We start from the raw sequence: 19,975 nt of genomic DNA, 5'->3' as shown, positions 1-19,975 counted from the left end.
GATGGTTAGGTTTAGGGTAAGTCTCCAGGCAATTAATGTCATGTTCCACATCATCTGAGACCTGACACGTGTGACTTTATGTTATCAGCACAAACAGACAGCTTTATCCTCCGTCTAAAGACATTTCACAACACAAGCTTTTAGCCATAAACATTGTGAATGATTGTATGTCTTATATAGGCTATGTATATTTTTTTTATTATGATGATTACTTAATAGAAATAAAATGTGTTTTGTTAATGCATCTACTACTTGCTGGAGGAGGCTGCCTCTCTTGAGTGTGTGTGTGTGTGTGTGTGTGTGTGTGTGTGTGTGTATGTGTGTGTGTGTCTTTAAGAACACCAGCCTACCTGTGAGCATGATCCACAGTCAACTCTTTGCTGCTTGCTTGTTAATAGTGCCAGACACTAGTTGATGTTAACTTGCCCCCTCCTCATCACTCAGGGCAGGGTTGCACACCTTTAATAACTGACTCAATCCGTAGAATGGGGAGCGCTGTCATGTTTTTCTGCTTTTGAGCTATTGGGATTTGTAGCTTCCGTGGGAACTCTCTCCAATAGGAATCATACGGCAACAAGCTCGCTCTTAATGCGGACATGGGTGTTTCTCTAGACATGCATTTCCACGCATTTCTGTTCCTGGTTTGACTTAATGCGACAGTGATCGCACCGTGGCCACATCCACACCGTCATGTTTTGCTTTTTCATGCCACTCTGATAAGTTTGAGCGTCGAAGCGGAAAGGAAAGCACTTTTGCGTGGATTTTTTAAAATTCTGCCTGGATTTGCAGGAATGGTTCACTGGAGCGTGCCGCGACCTCCTGCTTTTAGGAAACAACTTCAAGCAGCCCTGGTATTGACAATGCTTACCAATTTTATGTTTATTTGAGGGGGGGAGGAGATAATGAGCAACCACAAGGGCGGCGGAATGGCATCAAAGGAAAGGCTGTATGAGCTGTGGATGTTATATTACACAAAGGTGAGTGCAAGTGCGGAAGACCTGACGGTGACACCTGTTGTCGCAGCGGCTACTCTGCCTGAAGTTCATGACATGATCAACACATGTGTGTGCTGTCTATCCTGCAATATGTCATTTATTACAATCGGTTAAACGAGGAAGTCGTCTATTTTTGCGTGTTTGTATTGTGGCGGTCTCTGCCATGTAAGTGCTACAGAGGGATATCATGTCATATCATATGACAGTGTCACTGAGCCATCTACCCTGACTTAAAGCAGTCAGTAATTGACAGCATTTGAAGCGGATTAACCCACTTAATGAAGTGTGTTTGATCCTGGAGCTACCTGCGATGCAGGTGTTAGTCAGACTACTTCCTCTTCCTGTTTCTCTGTGTCTCTCTTCCTCAGTTTAGGCATGTCGCATTTTTCAAACTATAATGGGATTAATAGGCTATTGTTAAGAAGACTGTTTTATTGTCCTGGCAATAAAAGATATTGGCCATATTAACAGTTATTACCTGTAACATATGTTTGTATTGCTCCGAGAAAGCACTATTGTTACAATATTAAATAAGAAACATTATTGCATGTCTCTTAAAGGTACAGTGTGTAGAATTTAGAGGAATGGACTTGGCAGAAATGGAATATTACATTCATAAGTTTTAATTAGTGTATAATCACCTGAAAATAAGAATAATTGTGTTTTCATTATCTCAGAATGAGCTCCTCATATCTATATAGGGAGCGCCGTCCCCTTCCACAGAGTCCAACATGTTGCACCACCATATTTCTACAATAGCCCAGGACTGACAAACCAAACACCGGCTCTAGAGAAGGCCTTTTGTGTTTTTTTGCAATTCTCGAGGACCGTAGGTTCTCCTACATGCTTTGAGGGTAGAGTGAGGTGAGTTGTTTTCAACTGGTTGCAATCTGTAACCCCTTAACCCATTATACTGTACCTTTAAACTTAAATTTGGCACAATCCCCATATTGAGTGTTAAATAGCTTCGTATGGTATTTTGGATTCAAATGTTGCCCACTGTGGGTGGGGATGCAGCTCATGTTTGTTCATAACGGTGCAATATATTGATGATAAGGATGAAATCAAATGAATAGAAAAAGGATTTTGCAGATGCTTTCATGGCACGTTTCTTCTTGAAGGAGAAAGACAGTTTGGCCGTGAATAAAAGTATTATTATTTAATGTGTTTGCAATCTGCTTCCATGCCTGAGGACAGAAAATAGGAGGAGACATCTTTCCAAGTTGTACTGTATGTTCACTGTGGGGCATGGAATCCTCTCTTATCATCACAGCAGATAGCCTACAAAAGGCTGCTTTCTTGATGAAGATAAAGTCCAGTGATAGACAAGGACATTTTTTCATTAGATATTTTTTATTGAATTTTATTTGATCCCAATCTGGCATACCTCCCAAAGGCTTTTAAACGGGGCAGAAGTCAAAGCTTAAATAACGGCAAAATGCCCTTAATGCAGTGTGGGTAATTTGGATGACAAAAGTGAACAAAAAGTGTATCGCCTCTTGCAGCGCTTGCTATCAAAGTGGTCATTGTAGTCACTTTGGGCAGATCCCAGAGGAAGTGTGTTTTCTAATCCGCCCTGTCACTTCTCCTCTTGGCTGCTGAAAACTGTAGATTTGGTGGAATTTCATGGCTGTGTTACAGTCTTTAACAAAACCAAAAAGGTGTAGGCACTGACACAAATAACCCACTGCCAATAACAGTCATTAGTGTATGTGTGTGTGTATGTATGTGTATGTCTGTGTGTGTCTGGCCTGAATCTGGCTGTGACAGCTGTCTAGCATCTCAATGTGTGAGACCACTTCCTCATTAAGCTGCCTCCTGGCTCTCAGATACTCTTCAGTTGCCCTCAGTGCTCTAAGAACTAAGTTTATTCTAGTCTTTTTTTTTTTCTTACACATTTTCACTAGACAAACACATAGATTTCCAAGCTAGATTTTAACATTTGTGCAAATTACCTGCTTTGATTGCCAGGCTATGGTGAATGATGATGATGAAAGGGATTTAATTGGACCCAGTTTTAAACGTCACCACCATATGTGACTCAGTGGAAAACAAAAGGCTGCAGAAAGGCAGTAGAACCACTTCAGAGAACAATAAACCTGCCTCTCCTATAGACTTGGAACATGCCACTGAATGTCATGTTTTTTTGTTATCTGCCTGTTTGTCAAGTTAACATAGACAATATCTTTCTCAAACTGGACACATCCCAACTCTGACTACAATGCTGTTTTCTTACTTATCACATACCAAGTGAAGCTTTGAATGCTGCAGATTAGTTTAATTGTTCTTGGCTTTTTTTGTTAGGACTATAAACAAGTCTTTACCTACAGTATTGTGGCTATGGCCTGAAATTGTTTGAGTTACAACAAACACACCCAGGCAGTGTGGCTTTACAACAAGCAACAGATCTCTCTATAATTCTGTATGTATTCAGGTTGTATGTCTGTTGTTGACCGTAATGCTGTAATCAACGTAGAAAGAATGAAAAAAGTGACATTTGTTTTGGAAAATAACACAGGTAGTGCAGTGATTGAACCAATCAGTAGAAACATGATACATCTAAACAGCTGATTACAACATTTGAGTAAATAGCTCAGACATCTTTCTGTATTTGCAGAAAGAAGCAAAACTTGCTCAGGCTTGTACGTGATAAAGGAGCACTGCTTCCTCCGATTGTGCAAGAAATCACACACCCCTTTCAAGACTTTTGGATCAGCTGAGGTTTATGACTGATGTGAAATGTGGAAAAGCCATTATTATACAGAACTTTATTTTTACTTATGCTAAAAGTTGATACAGCAGTATATAGATGAATCACCACTGACCTGTACATTCCATTGCATAGATTTATATTCGTGTATGTTGGCAATGTGCATGCTTTTTGGTAGGCTGGACATAAGACCCTCATACAGTGGGCAGCACAAGTCTGTGTATTTCATCTACTGGAGTTAAAACCAGCCTCAGCGGCACTATTTCAGGACTTTGTATCATAAAATCAGAGAATGTTTTCAGACCATCATCAAATGCTCATACCTGACAGGTATGAGCATACAGAGAAGAGTCTGATCTAATCACAGGGGAGTAACATAGCTTGTCAGATCGTGTCTGAAGACATTCAAAAAGGTATTGTTATTAAACAGGCAGGTTCTTTTTTCCAGGTCACTAAACAGAAATAGTGGTAAACTGGACTTTTGACAATATTTAAATGAGTTGTGTTTGGTTATGATTAGGGATGGGCGATATGGACAAAATGAAATGCAATTATATTTTTGACCAAATACTCCAATATCAATATTATTACAATACTGTAAGGACGACCATTGTTACTTTCACAAAATATTCACACAATTCGATTTTTGATAAATATTCATCTGTAATGTTGATATATTGACTAAGAAGGCGAAGGCAAAAAATAGAACAGCTAGAGTAGTCTGGTAAGTTCAGGAAATGATATGTAATATATGTAATGAAGCCTTTAAAACACTTCTGCCAGATCACAATATGATGATATCAAATATCTGAGACCATATGTAGTCTTATATCACAATATCAATGTATTGCCCAGCCCTAGTACATGCCAGTTGTAGGGCTGCAGCTAGTGGTTGTATTCCCCACTGATTGCTTTGAGGATGAATTTCACAACATACAAAATACCAGAGCTCAAAGTTATGTCTTCATGTTGTCCTTTTTGTCCAAAAAAAGAAGTTTTTTAGTTGATGATACAAAACAGAGAAAAACAATAAAGGTCTCCTATTTGATAGGCAGAAACCACATTTTGTGTATTTTTCAGGATTAATTATGAAGAATTGATTAGAAATAGTAATAAGTCAAATAAAATGACTCAGTTCAGCTGTATATTTTTATGAGAAATTCATTGAGGTCTTTTTATAGAACTTACTGGCAGAATATTTCATGTTACTTCAGAAGCATGATGCGTTCACATGCAGCATTCAGGATACGGTAACAAAAAGCCTGAAAGAGCTGATCCAACACACACACATAATCATGTAAAACTACAGACATTCGACATGTCATAATTCTGGATGGAAATGAGTATCTTTCTCAACCACTATACAACAATGTGGATACAGTAAGATGTCAGGCTGGCATGCAAATTGTGTGCGATTATCTTGTGATCATTAGCTTGAGAGACTCTTGGGGGGAGGGGGGGGGACACACTAATTAAAGCCTGTAGTGGCAGAGATGACCACAGTGACAACCTAACTGCCACCCGCCTACACAGCTGTGAAACCACCTCCTCTGCTTGCTACGAAGACAAAATAAGTCACATTTCCTGGCTTGTCACCATGTAGTCAATCACTCTACTAAGATGCATGTCAGTATACTGGAGAAATACAACAACAACAACAACAACAACAACAACAACAACAACAACCATCCCTGCAGCTCACTATGACTTTCCTTTGGGTCCTGTGATTGAATTCCCCTGTGTGCTTCGATCTCCCCTGTTTACCAACAGAAGAGCCAACCAGGAAAATCAAAGTGTTCTTTGCTTTCACTCGTGCAGGAAGCTGAAGCGAAGCAGAATGCCAAGCAGCAGAGAGCGGTACAGCTGCTTGGCCATGTGCAGAGAAAACGGAGATAAATGGCACATTTTATAGATGTCGGTACATCATGTTTGGTTGGTGACATCCGTTCTAATAATGTCTTTAATTTGCCTCTTTGTGCAAAAACAAATTGAATGAATCATTGTGCTGGTTGCTCTGGGCAATATCAAGAAAAACAAGCTGAATGGACTACGAGGGCAGAGTGTATTTTTATTTAAAGGTGTTGATCAGTAGTACTATTGTAAGGGATTTGTTAAGAGTAGAGACATACAAGGTTCTACCAGGTTCTAATATTTCTGTAAAAAACTTGATGTATTGCCCTGGTTTTACTTCTCATTGGCAAACCACTCTCACTTCCTATCTGTGATCTGATTTTTGTATCATTCAACAACAATCCACCCAGTTTCAACGTAGCTGAACAACAAGGCAAAGTTACTTACTACAAACTAATAAATCCCAAACCTTACCACCTAGCTAGCCTTGATTGCAGTATGTCCTTGCACATTGAGGATTCCACTTTTAATCGCTGACGCGCCCTGTGCAGGGTGTCATCATCATCATCATAAAAACCTAAAGTAATTGTTAGGGAGGATTTGTTAACTGTGTATTTAATTGGACAATTAAACACACTGAAAGGGTGTTGCAAATATTTCTCAGTGACCTAGCCTCTCCTACACCTGTCTCCTGTCAAATACCTGATTGTCTAGATGTTGGAGGAACTAAACAATAGGTTGTAAAGAGCTTCCTGTTTTCAAAGTGTGCATGCAGAGATTTTTTTATAAAATGTTTGTGTGATTAATCTCATTTTACTACAATTTTTTTTCAACAATTTGCTAATCAGATTGATTTAAAGTCAACAGTGACAAGGTAAATGCTTATGAACTAAGTTCTCTCCAATTACAAATACAGTGTTCCTTTATAAAATAGCATTCATGGCATCCAGAAAGTCATGTACATCATGCTCTGTTTGCACATTCAACTCAGTAATACATTTTCCACAAGCTGAATTTGAATGCTTTGCGGTTTCTCCTGCAACAACTTCTTATTGTGTCAAATTTAGAAAGTGTAAACACAGTCCCGGTTCATCATTGTTTTTTTTAACAGAGGCCTCCCTCCTATCTGCTCACAACGAGCAGTGAAGCAAAAGAGGAAGGGTTTGACGAGTATGAAGGAAATAAGTTTCAGTTAAAGTGACATGTCATTTCCTGGTTTCTGTCTTGACGTTGGGAGACAAGAAACAAGTGAGTCAGATGCTGGTGCTGCTTTAGGAGCAATGTGCGGCTGAGGTGTTGACTGTGGACTACGCTGGCTACACTGAAGACTAATCTGAGACTGGGTTCACAAGAACCTGGCACCCTGCTCTGCCACATACAATGAGAGATGGACTGGCACATAACTCAATGCCAGTTGGTAATGTACATTTCATATTAATGATGCTATAAGAAAGACAGAGATGCAGAATGTTTTCAGGGTTTAACTGCATGAGTTCTCCATTTCCATTTTTATTTTACTCTTAGCAGAGCAACAGAGACCATTACAGTAGTTATACATTAGACATGCATCAAGCTCTTAATGCGTAACCACAGTACTATGCCATAGCTCTGTACTTGAAGTTTTCCTCCTGGTTTAACTTCTGAAGCTGCAGCAGCACATACATGGCTAATGGTTTTACCTACAGTATTTGCTTGTCGGCTCAGGGGAAGTACCTAATGGATTGTTTTACCATGTGCTGTTTACGGTATGTTATTTGTGTACAGTGAGTCAGTCAGTCTGAAGCAACTCATGTCTTCCCTCACACCGCCTGCTCATGACAAATCAGCAACGATGGCCTCGGAGCAACAGTGGCTTTGTGCATGCTCAGCTAATCAAAATGTTCAAGTTGTTCAATCACACAGCGCATCAGGGAACATTTCTAAATGTTCTGTGTATTGCTGTGTTTTCATATTGAAACACTGGGTTCTCACAAGAAGAACCACGTGTGTGAGTCAGCTGAACTTAACTTTAACATTTGGCATATGTCTGGTGAATTTTTAATTTTTTTTTAATGCAACATTGACTTGTTTCTTTGGTGACCCGTCTGACATTTGTGCTACTGACTCTGACGTGAGATGGAGAGACTGATGTAAGGAGGGAAGAGTGGCAGGATATGTTGCACTGCAGAGGGTGATTAAAACGGTGATAAAAATTGTTGTATGTAAACAACAGCCCTTATCTGTCTTAAATGACACTATAAGTATGCAGTAATGCAAGGATGACTAATTTAATTTACCACTGTGTCCTTTGTGTTACTCTGTGCATGTAACTTAAAGAAAGGAATATGTCTTTCTTTTAACCTATCTGCTTTGATAAAGGAAAGAATTGGCTCATGTGTTCCTCTCTGTGAGTTACATCTCTTTGCAACATCCTGTTACAAAAAGCAGGTCATAAGATTTAGTCAGTGCCGTGTTTTTTTTTTTTTTTGGTGTGCCATAGTTAAATACACTGCGACAACTCGAGCACAACCAAAGGTCATATATATATTTTTTTACAATACACATTTTTCACCTCCAGCATTGTTTACTAACACTGTGCATGTGCCTGGAGGGATCTGGCGGTTCACTTACTCTACATGCTCTTTCCTCCCCTTTCCTCCCCCTGCAGAAAGACGTGGGTTATCTGCAGCAGTGGCTGGAGGCGTTTGTTGCGTCCTTCGAGAGGCTCATTGATGTGCAGTCACTGGAGCCTCGGAGGTGAGTAGTAACAGTTATTTATTTTACACAAACTGTGTAGCCAGAAACTCACCAAAGCTGGATGAACTCCGACCTTCTGTAGAGATAGCTACCATTTTGACATGTTTATGTTATGTGTAAATGCAGCTCTTATTAGAACTCCCTTTGCCTCTTTCCTACTGCCTCCCCTCCCTTCTACCATCCTTCAGGCTGGAAGAGTGCAGCTCTGAGGTGCCCTTGCTCCCCAGGGAGGTCCTGGTGTTCCTCAGCACTCAGCTATGGCACAGTGCACTGCACCTCTCAGGCGCCGAGCACAACAGCAGCACCCCGCACCCGCTGCTCCTCATCAAGTTCTTCATTATTGTCTGCAGGTGAGAGCCCAGCCTGCTGTATATGCTTCATATTATCATTGTGACCACGTTACATAATGGCATTGTTGTCCTAATTACACCACTGATTCAAATAAATGATAGATAATATGCAGCAAACAACAATTTTGACCATTCAAAGATTTCTTTCTGAAGTTTCACTGAAAATGAGACTGTAAGACTTTTAGTGAGTAGACGATGTTCTGTAAGTTACGAGACACAAAAAATATGTACTCTTTACTAAAATAGTTGTTGTTGATGGGTGATCCTTGACTGAACAACAAAGGAGGAGATACAGTTTTTCCAGAAATTGCATTACAGATTGTGCAACGAGGCTGCAACTTGGTGTCAGGAAGTTTTCCTGCATTGTGTACATTCACTGTATTTTTACCAGAAATCTTGGGTAAGCACCACACAGAGTTTGTTAACATTGAATTGCATGAGTTTCTACTTTCTACCCCTAGGAATATGGAGAACATCGACCCAGACAAGACCCCCAGTTTTATTTTTGAAACTATCAAGCTTTTAAATTTCTGTCTGGAGCAGGTGAGGCATTTATAATTTACACAGCACAGAGATTTCAGTGATTAATGATCAGGCTTCACAGTAATGCTCAGTATGCAACAATGATTTGGTGCCTTTAGACAAACTGTGCAGAGATGTGATATAAAGTAAAGAGACAGAGAGCTTACCCACAATTTACCCTATTTATAGCGTGTGACATACTTACACAGAAGTAACAGAACTAGTTTACAGAAAAAAGAAAAGAGAAGTAGGTGTGTAGTTGACCTATTCATTGTACTGAAACCTGTTGTATTTGTTGTATCTTAAAAGAAACAGGTATATCTGTGCTAAGGATGAGTTGAGTGCATCTTAACTTTTCATGTTGTACATCCTCATCAGCTAAAGAAGGGACAAGAGGAGCAGTCGTCCCTGCAGTCAGTTGTGCTGTATGGACTCGTGCTGTGTGAGAGTTTGTTTGATCCATATCAGACATGGAGGAGACGCCTGGCAGGGTGAGTGTGTTTAGCTTTAAACCGGAGATTGCCTGAGTGAATGTGTGGGATGATGAATTCAGTCACACAAACACCCAATCATATGAATTTTACATCTTGCTCAACCGTTTGTGATGTGTAACACCTCATCTTGTTACCTCTAAGCCTTAAAGTCAAACCTCATTAGAGCCAACAGTATTATTGGTAGTCACACACTGACTAGGCGTGATGTGAGTGGGAGTGCGTTGACTTAAGGCTTTGTGTGTTACAGGGAGGAGGTTAGCTTGCTGGAGAGGAACAAGTATAAGTTCTCCCCGCTGGCCCTGCCAGAAGAGCTGCCTGCTCTTTTCCATGGTAAGAGACTCCCTTATGTCTGCTCTACCACTCTGATCTCTGTCAGACCTCACATACCAGGAGAATCAAACTGTTCTTCAACAGCCCAAACACAGTTCAGATCTGGTGTCTTTGTATTGAAAAAGAACTTAAATCCACACCCCCACCCTCAGCCCCAAATCATTCTTTTAAAAACCTTTTTAAATTGAAACATAAATACATATGCAGTGTTCAGTTCAGTCTGTTAGTGTGTTAAACGGTCAAAAGCTTAATTATTCAGTGTCTAATTATGTGATATAGATTTCATCAGGAGTGCATAGGAGTACATTTGATCAACTAGCTTCAATCTGTAAGCACCAGGGGAAATTTCAGCTTGGCCAAGTTTCAGTATGTCCAAATTTCAGTATGATTATACGCAATAGCATGCTCTAATTGGAAATGTTAAGAGCTCATTGTGTAATATCTTACCAACGAGTGAGGTTTAGATTTTTCCTTTTAACATCACCCCCAATGACATAACCCATTGCAGTAGAGTTTTGCTGAGCCACTGTAGCATGAACTTTGGATTTTTTTCTTTATTTTTTGTTTGGTAGTCCGTAGTTTTTCTCATCCACTGATTAATTTTCTGTACACATATATGCTACAAAGAAATATATAATATTTGCATGCTAACATGACAGCACTGTGTCTTGTGTTTCAGTGTTAACTGGTCTTGCATAACACTGACTCTTAATACATGTTTACAGAAAGTCTCCAGGATAGTGAGCAGATCCCAGAGCTCCTCACACTCAGACTGGTTCATCTCCAGGGTGCTGTCATCAGTGGAGGAAAGGTCTGCTACACTAGCTGTCCTCTTTATCAGTGAATTATTCTGCAGTCTGAAAACACACTGAGTGAAAATTACAGCTGATTACAGGGGGAGTCACTTTGTCTGTATTTTTGCAGAAAAATGGTCTTCTTTCCATCACCCCTCACTCTGTTACGGACCTGTTCTCTGTTCTGCGAGCGTGGTGCTGCCGGACTTTCCCCCTACCCAAGGACAGTGGGCTCCCACGGATCATCTTGCAGTGCCTGACTGCAATGATCCACCTCCTGCACTTCAGCAACCCCACAGAGCGGCAGGTGGAGATCAAGACTATACTGGAGAGCTACTTCCAGCTTCTCAACTGGAACCGGCCGCTTAGCAGTGACCAGCAAGACAGGCAGACCTGGGAGGACAGCCTGATCTCCCTCCAGAGCCAAATGCTAAGTAAGCAAATCTCCACTAGGTCCCATCTCCAAGTCCAGCTGAGCATAAAGCAGTCCTTGTTTTGAACACAGTTGGGTTTTATCCCTCTCAATCAGTACAGAGGCCAAATATAATTTTCTCAGTGTCTGATAAATAAAATGAGTCAGTGTTCAACATCCATCTTGTTGTTACTTTTAGCTGCTGTTCCTGAGATCCTGCAGTGCTCCGACAGACCAGTCCTGCAGGCTGTCTTTCTCAACAATAACTGCTTTGAACACATCCTGAGGCTCATTCAGAACAGCAAGGTCAGACCCTTGTCCATCTAAAATGTGTTTGTCTGCTCTGTCAGCTCTTTGTATCTGTCAATCTGTCTTTTTGTTCATGTTCATCCTCTCTTGTTTGCCTAAATGCCACTCTGCTGTTTGACCTCTTTCTGTTTGTTCAATGTAAAATATCACAAAAATGTGTAAATCTACAGTCTTTTTTTTGCCCAACACAGCTACAATGTGTCCTAGAGAGAGACCGGGATCAAACCTGGATTTAATACCTCTTATTACTTGTGGTCTAATTGTCTGTCTTTTTGTGCTGTGCTATGCTGTGCTGTGTGTCTGTGTGTGTGTGTCTGTGTGTGTGTCTGTGTGTCCTGTAGCTCTTTCAGAGCAACAGGCATAGGCCGGAGCGTGAGGTTGTGTGTGACCTCACTACACGTTTACTCACAGAGGTCGAAGTGGACCAGGTACTTTCCCCCATTGGTGTTGATATTGGTCTGTCAGCAGGAAACTCAGCCTTCTTTCTACTTGTTCACGGCTCTGAGGTCTTTAAACAGGAAGCTTAAGGCAGGAAGTCTGGCTTACACTCATTTGTAAATAAAACAGGTAGCGCGGTATATACATGATAATTATCACCCAGAGTTCCCTTTTTATCTGTTGTATCAGTCCATCTGGAATGCAAGTTCATGTACAGCTTATGTTACATGTGATTCACTGTTATTTTCCTTCTGCTGAAGTCCCACTTGAAATATATATAAACTGGTGTTATCTTTGCCTAAGATTCAGATAGGCAGTTGTAGGATTAATCTCTGCTTGTGTAGGAGTGTTGAATTATATCACGTTCATAATTACAGGCTGAATTCCCTGTTGACAACACTGGGCAAGAGGAGCATGCTGGGTTTTTCATAGTGCATGAAATGAGTTGTTTTTCAATGCATGTCTTTCCTTCTCTCTTTGTATTTTGGCTGCTCTGTCGCGTGACTGCTGCCTGTATGAAAGACCTGGCTCGTGTCCTGGAGTTTGATGTTGCCTTCTTTCCAGCAATAGTTGGAGTTTTTTTTTTCCTTGGTGGTTGGCTTTGGTTTATGCATGCTGGGACCTATCAGTAATTAACAAAGAGGCGATTGTTTGGTGACTGGTACAGTAGTTCACTTACTTTGACCCAGTCTGCTCCAGTAATTGTGGTGTGGAAATGTGCTTTATTTCCTCCTGCACACATAGAGATAATCTGATGAGAAATTCCTCCTTTTATTGGGTGAAAATGGTTGTTTTCTTTTTGGTCATGTACAGTTTAAATGTTCACCTTTTTTTGGGGGGGGGGGGCTTTTGGTGTCACATTGTGATGAAGCATTCTTTTATTTCTGCACTGCCTCCATCAACTATACCTCCTTGTTTTGATGTAGGTGTGGGAGAAAGGATCAGACAGTATTACAGTTCATGCTTTAGGAGTCCTCACTGCTATAATGAGTAACTCTCCCTCTGCAAAGGTAAGGCTGTGTGTGATTATCATACATATGTACAAACATTATTAATCATAATATACTGTATATATAATAATATATAATATGTTATGCATATGATACCAGCAAAAATTAGAACCTGATGAGGAAAGTGGTTATCCATTCATGTAAGAAATCTCATTGTATTCCCCTTCCAATGTAAGGAAGTGTGCCAACTAGTTGTCCCCTGTGGAGCAGCTTACTACAGACTATTTCTGTCTCTGTTCCCCTCAGGAGGTTTTCAAGGAGAGGATAGGCTACTCCCAGCTGTTTGACGTGCTCAAGAGTCAAGGTCAACCCACCAAAAGGCTTCTCCAGGAGCTAATGAACATGGTGAAAATCACTTTTCCTCATTATCAACTGAGCACAGTTAGCAGAAGTCAATGTCTCGTACTGATGACCTATTTAAAATGTGTTAGTGCTAATTAACCCAAAATTATTAATCATGTCACTATGTCAATATGTTATCCTCATTCTCTCCCAACTTTTTGCTTTCCATCTCCAGGCAGTGGAGGGAGAACATGCCCACGCACATCATTTGGGCATCAGTAATGACCAGCCTTTGCTGCTGCTCCTGCAATGGCTGCCTGACCTGTTTGGTCAGCGGGACCTTCAGCTGCTGGTGGCTCAGTGGCTCGCTGCTGTGTGTGGTGGCTCCTTATCCTGTCGCACCGTGGCTGTGGAGGCAGGCATGGTGGGGGCTCTGCTGCAGGTACTCTCGCAGCCACAATGTCTGGACAGGCAGTGTGCAGACGCCCTGCTGGGACTGCTGCAGGACTTGGGTTCTCTGTGTCTGAGACCAGAGGAGCTGAAGAGCCTGCTTAGACTGCTCAGGGTGGATCAAGACAATGCTGCAGTGGTAGGGAGGGTGCACCCCTACTGCACTCGAATCATCCGGGTGCTCTCGACCATGGCAGCGAGAGAAGGTCAGGACAGTGCCTTGCAGTACTTTGATCTTACACCCCCCATGGCAGGTATTATGGTGCCCACAGTCCAGCGCTGGCCAGGAAGTGGCTTTGCCTTTCATGCTTGGCTCTGCCTCAATATGGAGTTCCGCTCCTGTCACTCTGACTTTAACAACCGTAAACCTCCTGCCAACTCTGGCATAGGAGCTCAGCATGACATGGGAAAAGGACCACGGAGAAAGCAGCTGTACAGGTAGAGGGACATTTCAAGATTTGTAGACTTTTATATGCATAGCTCTCTATTACAATTTTTTAACAGTTTGCTTTCTTGCGTGAAGTTTCTTCACAGCAAGCGGAACTGGGCTGGAAGCCTTCTTCACCATGGAGGGTGTGCTGGTTGTGGCTGTTTGCACTAAGAAAGATTACATGGCTGTCGCATTGCCAGAGCACCCACTAGCTGACTCATGCTGGGTAAGTGTGGACACACATAGTACAGTTCTTTGGTCTTATTTAGCCTTTCCCAAATAAGAACAGATTAGATTAAGGAGAAAATCACACATCCTTTTTCTCAGTGCCATTGTCAGGGCCTGTAACCTTGGAACATAATAATAGTCAGAAAATGAAGTGCACCACCTGAAAAGATAAATGGGTAGAGAAGGTTTAATTAGAAGCTGGGGTAATGAAACATGTAAAAATGCAACATTAAAGCACCAAACTTCATTCAAATTTTGTGAGCTCTTTGCTGTCATCCTCACTGCAGCATTCAGTGGCTATAGTCCACATCCCGGGCCGTCGTCCTTTTGGCCAGAACCTTGTCACCATCTACATCGATGGAGAGCAACGCAAAACTGCTCAACTTCGCTTTCCATCTTTCAGTGAGGTAATGTAAAAAGCTCTCTAATGTGTCCTGGTCATGGACATATATTATATCTGAATATCTAACATCATCCCCCTTCTCCATCTGTCCCCTGAAGCCTTTTACCTCCTGCTGCATCGGCTCTGCGGGCCATCGAACCACTACCACCACTACCTCCCCCAATCTGCCTACAACCTCGTCCTCCAGCCCATCGCCTGAGTTTGCCTTCCCTGCCCATGCCCCCTCCCTCATGCGTTCCCAGTCCTTTCCGGCCTCCTTTGCTGGAGGTCGCTGGGGGTCTTTCGGTGACTCCCCAGTGCACACCATCCCAGCGGGACTGCAGGATACAGAATGGGGAACACCCACATCTCTAGATGGACTCCTGGGCACTGCCTTCCTTTGCCATGAGGCTCTCCAGCAAACTCACACAAGAGCTCTATATGCTGCAGGTAGGTCATGCACTGTTAGCAATGCAAATATTGTTGTTTATATCATACACATTGAGAATTGGACTTTATTTTAGCATTTAGCTCTTCCAGAATCACCAGACAGAAGACAGAAAATCACAGTTGAAAGAATACCCCTGTGACCATTGAAAACCAAATATTTTTCATGTGTACACGTTTGCATATTTTATGACCTATACTACCTTCTGCTCTCCATCACAGGCCCCAACCACGTGTCCTTATTCAAAGCGGATGGAGAGATATCTGATCTGAACAGCAAACTTCTGCTCTACTACACTCCACAGGTGACACTCTGAAATCTGGGAAAGACATAAAGAAATATTATATTGCACTACTGTTAGATATTATAAATAAAAGCTGTAAACATTGTTGTGTATATGTGTGCTTGTGTGTGTGCAGGCCTTCAAGAACCAGATATGTCTGGATCTGTCTCCCAACCACCAATATGATGGCAGGCTGACAGGACATAGGGTAGTGAACTGGGACATCAAGGTTAGATATTCAACTATTTAAATTTTCATCATTATGATTTTAACCTTTCAGTTTGAAGTGACTTTTCTGTCACACTGTGTCTCTGCGTATCATCTTCATTTTGTAGATGCTTCTATTACCGCTTCTCTTTAAACTTTATTCAATTTAAATTATAAAGTTTCCTTCCTTGCCATCTTGTCTTTATGAATTTTGTTTCTGATATGCATTGGCTGTACTGAAGTGGATTAATGCAAGTCATGTTTATCTTTTTCCTGCAGGATGTTGTAAATGTGGTAGGCGGTATTGGGGTTTTGTTGCCCCTGCTGGAGCAAGTATGTGACGCCGAGCAGGTTTACAATGGTGGTCAAGAGATCTCAGACCTGCTCGGACCTGAGCTCACTTCCCCTCGAGGTCCCAGCATGCTGCTGCCACTGAACAAGTCTGCAGGTCAGTTATTGTTTAGTTAAGCTGCACAGGTTGTTACTTGCACCATATGTTAGATAAAATAATAGCATCTTCATGACATGGTTGATTCACCCAAATGACAAAAAACACATTTTCTCACTCATCCTTTGTGGTGTGTAACCATGTAGATTGTTTCGATTGATTGTATATTGTTTTATTTGCCTGTGGGTTCTGAGATATCTGTCATTGAGATGAGTGTAGTATAATGTATCATGCTTAAATGACATTTAAAAAAATTTGAACAGCAGTTCGTCTTTCCACAAACATTATTCCAATTTCTTGGATCTCAATGTGGACAATTTTCATTGGCACAACTTTTTTCTTAGACAATAAATAGTCCCTGTGAAAACTGACAGCATGTTGTTCGGGTTATCCAAAGGAAAACCTCCATTGTTTTTGTATGTAAGCAGAAATTTGGTATCTCAAAACCTGAGCGAATACATCTAAAACTATATGCATGACAAGATACCACTAGAAGTGGGTGAGAAATATTTGTAAATTTGGTGTGTAATACATTATGATGAACATTACATTAAATTTGCAGTTGCATTTTAAAGTGTAACTCTGCTGTTACTCTTCTATCCCTTTGTTCATTGTACGTGTTAAATATTTTTTTCAGAGCATTTCAGACTCTGGAGATGTTTTGAGAAGCTTTGAGACATGGTATATGATGAGTTAAGGACAAAAAGGATGTGCTAGACAGTCAAGGGGAGACATGCTATAATATACAGCAGACAAACATAGTAATGATTGTGAAATCAATGCTAACAGGTTAAATGTCAGAAGCAGCACAGGCACACTGAGTCACAACATTTGCTGGAAGAATCGCATTTTGGTTTCCCAGTGTGGCTTAGCATGTATGAATCTGACATCAACAAAATAAGACAAATGGAGCAAATACTTAACAGAGAAGATACAAATATCATGTCTTATGACTGATGACTCATCCTGAGAGATAATAATTTCAATAAAGGTGCTCTGTGATGCATAAATACGACTGTGGGTAACACAGGAAATCGTAAATGTTTTTTTGCCCTATTTTTTTTTTTCAGAGGGCAGACTGGAGAGAAACAGCATTGCTGCCTTCCTGCTTATGGTGAAAAACTTGATTCGTCATCACCCTGTTAATCAAGAGAGCCTGCTGCAAAGCCACGGGCCGAGCATCATAGGGGCCTTGGTCAGCAAAGTAAGTGTTGCAGCAAGCAGGAAATAATTGCAAAAAGAACTGATTACCATTTGAGAATGAATATTTGACCTTTTCCGTTGTATTGCTGCTGTGTAATCGCTGTGTAATGAATGGGTATGGTGTTTTTGAAACAGAAGAGGTTCTTTCAGAATGACAGGATCACATGTTTGTGCAGGGGAATTTATGCAGTGCTTGGCCTTTCTGACAGATGACAAAAGATATGAGCAACAAAATCTGTTGTTTGAGATATAGGAAAATGACGGGTGGATTAAAACAAAAATTATGAATCATACAGAGGTAGCCAGACTTGTGATGCTCTGTTTTCAGTTCTGAGAAATCTGCTGATAAATTGAATTTTCACATCTCCTTTGTAGGTCACTTTTGTGAGATAAAAAGTTATTGACTTATATTGAGAATTACAGACAAGCAACTTTTGCTGTATTTGATGTTGAGCTACATCAAAGAGGTTCTATTATTATTACCTTGTGATGGACAATAAAGTCTTGATTTAAAGCAAATATTATTTGTCAGTTCAGCGCTATAAAGGTGCAGTTGGCCTAATTTGGTGAGGCATGTGTAGCAGAAATGATTCTTTAGATGCATAAATGAATATGGTTTAGTTCACACGTTTGGTATAGACGTGAATCTCTGAGGGGTGCAGCCAATCGGGTGTTGCACTGGTGCACAGACATGCTGCTTGTTTGACAGGATATGTTGAAATGTATGACGTTAAGGCGGAGCATCCTGTAAGGAAACTGTGTCCTAATAATCACATGGCAAGGTTTGGCAGCGAAAAAGACAGAAACACAAGTATATACAGTACATAAACACTTTTAATATATATGCACTCAACTAAATACAACAGTCCTCTAAGTGTTTCTAAACACAGACTTTACACAAACCATTGTACACAGATGAATCCAAATAAATGGAAACTTATTTAGACACAAACACACTTTAACTGCCCTCCTCTCTGCTTCCTCTGCCGCAGGTTCCAGGCAGCATGATGGACATGAACGTTTTGATGGCATGTCAGCTGTTGCTGGAGCAGGTTTTCAATGAAGGCAACAGCCCACTTCTGCAGCAACTCTACCAGCACCTGCTCTTTGATTTCAGAATCTGGAATAAAAGCCATTTTGCCGTTTGTCTGGGTAAGGCATAAGCAGCCCTCACGTTGTTAAGTAACGCACCTGTGAACCTTTTCATGTCTACCAAAGCTGTTTGTGTCCCTTTTATATGTATGTGTACACCAAGACTGAAAGGAGCATGAGGAGGTTAAAAGCGCCATAGAGCAGAGATAGAATACATTAACGTTTGGAGTTCAGGCAGTGGGAAGGATTAAAAGTAAACATGCGCCTGAAGCTTCACTTCAGTACCCTGCTTTGTAAATTAATGCATTTCTAAATGCCAAACTGAAGGGAGATTCTTTTTCTTCTAAAGCTCATGTCCAGTACCTGTCATCTGTGATAAACAAAGGCAAGCAGCGCCTGAAGAGGAAGTATGGGGTTCAATACATTCTGGATACCATTCGCACATACTACAGGTAAACCTTCGATCCATCCACAATATGGTTTTCAATTAAAACATAGTTTTCCACCACAATTTATATGAAATTGTATTATTATAGTTATTATAAGGCCTTCATAGACATTCATGTTTGCTGTTTACTGTTTTATACAGTGACTTTGCTCATTAGAAGCTTTATTGATTTCTTAACTCAACATCTTTGGTGATTTGTAGTGTGGAGAAAGATGGCAGCGGTCTGTCTGATGAGAAGCAGACAATTCAGACTTCTCTGTTCAACTTGCTGAAAGACTTTCTCAAGTCTCCTACGCCAGAGGAACTTCACAGTGTCCTTGCCTACATTCTCACTGTAGGGGAGGAGCAGCAGGTAGTGAAAATATGTCTTATCTCTGATTTTCTTCAGGGAGTTTAACATTGTTATCATTTGACCTTTTCAGCGTGCTATTTCTCTTCCATTTCCCAAATGCGCCCTCCCTGATCATCAACACTTCCTTTTAATCTTCATGTTTTTGCATGTTCAAACTTTCTTCACTTCAAATGCTTCCCTCCCTGTAATCCACATTTCTTGCTGTTTTTCCTCCTCCACGTCTTCCTTCTGTCTTCATCATGCACTCCTTTGTCAATTAGGTGGTGAGGGCCTTGGACATCCTGTACGAGCTTTTGCGGAGCAGCCCTCCTCGTGAGCAGGTGCAGACCGTACTGCTGGAGTCAGGCGTGGAGCAGTTTTACAGTTTGCTGCTTACCCAGAGCTTTGGAGACGATGCCAGAGAGAGGGTCTTCAGGGTGAGAGCAACTGAACAGACTTATTCTCATCATAGCTCAATATAACACTTGACAGACACTCTTCTTTTGTAATGACAAATGTTCTTCTTGACTTGTTGCAGGTCCTATACAAAATCCTCAAGAGTGAGCGAGTGTCGGAGCGCAACAAGCAGCGCATTAAGCTGAAGGATTTTGGCTATCTTGGACTGGTATGTTGCCTCGAAGCCATTCCCGTAACCATGACAACCGTGCGATGTCTTTACGAGCAGGTCCTTGCTACAGGTAATGAAACATTCTCTGTCCCTAATGACCTTATAATACATAAGAAGACTTTTATAAATGTATCTAAAAACTTCAGAGTTATAAGCAAAATACC

At 41.1% G+C, this 19,975-nt stretch overlaps 1 protein-coding gene across 2 annotated transcripts in view; it reads left to right on the top strand.

Moving 5' to 3' along the window:
- Nucleotides 1-712: 712 nt before the first annotated feature.
- The window catches only part of nbeal2 (neurobeachin-like 2), a 35,802-nt gene continuing 16,539 nt past the window's right edge, over nucleotides 713-19,975 (top strand). For both annotated transcript variants that reach the window (XM_053326764.1, XM_053326762.1), the window contains exons 1-25: nucleotides 713-977; nucleotides 8,204-8,292; nucleotides 8,481-8,642; nucleotides 9,104-9,185; nucleotides 9,543-9,655; nucleotides 9,906-9,988; nucleotides 10,714-10,799; nucleotides 10,913-11,216; nucleotides 11,394-11,500; nucleotides 11,845-11,931; nucleotides 12,868-12,951; nucleotides 13,198-13,296; nucleotides 13,469-14,121; nucleotides 14,207-14,339; nucleotides 14,629-14,748; nucleotides 14,843-15,173; nucleotides 15,393-15,475; nucleotides 15,591-15,683; nucleotides 15,941-16,109; nucleotides 17,180-17,313; nucleotides 18,305-18,464; nucleotides 18,754-18,856; nucleotides 19,054-19,204; nucleotides 19,465-19,620; nucleotides 19,722-19,881. In XM_053326764.1, the coding sequence (XP_053182739.1) occupies nucleotides 903-977; nucleotides 8,204-8,292; nucleotides 8,481-8,642; nucleotides 9,104-9,185; nucleotides 9,543-9,655; nucleotides 9,906-9,988; nucleotides 10,714-10,799; nucleotides 10,913-11,216; nucleotides 11,394-11,500; nucleotides 11,845-11,931; nucleotides 12,868-12,951; nucleotides 13,198-13,296; nucleotides 13,469-14,121; nucleotides 14,207-14,339; nucleotides 14,629-14,748; nucleotides 14,843-15,173; nucleotides 15,393-15,475; nucleotides 15,591-15,683; nucleotides 15,941-16,109; nucleotides 17,180-17,313; nucleotides 18,305-18,464; nucleotides 18,754-18,856; nucleotides 19,054-19,204; nucleotides 19,465-19,620; nucleotides 19,722-19,881 (3,817 nt within the window). In that variant the 5' untranslated portion in view covers nucleotides 713-902. The remainder of the gene's footprint in view (nucleotides 978-8,203; nucleotides 8,293-8,480; nucleotides 8,643-9,103; nucleotides 9,186-9,542; nucleotides 9,656-9,905; nucleotides 9,989-10,713; nucleotides 10,800-10,912; nucleotides 11,217-11,393; nucleotides 11,501-11,844; nucleotides 11,932-12,867; nucleotides 12,952-13,197; nucleotides 13,297-13,468; nucleotides 14,122-14,206; nucleotides 14,340-14,628; nucleotides 14,749-14,842; nucleotides 15,174-15,392; nucleotides 15,476-15,590; nucleotides 15,684-15,940; nucleotides 16,110-17,179; nucleotides 17,314-18,304; nucleotides 18,465-18,753; nucleotides 18,857-19,053; nucleotides 19,205-19,464; nucleotides 19,621-19,721; nucleotides 19,882-19,975) is intronic.

The sequence above is a fragment of the Scomber japonicus genome, chromosome 10 (assembly GCF_027409825.1).
Source record: "Scomber japonicus isolate fScoJap1 chromosome 10, fScoJap1.pri, whole genome shotgun sequence".
NCBI classification, from domain to species: Eukaryota; Metazoa; Chordata; class Actinopteri; order Scombriformes; family Scombridae; genus Scomber; species Scomber japonicus.
This window is presented reverse-complemented; position numbering and strand designations above follow the sequence as displayed.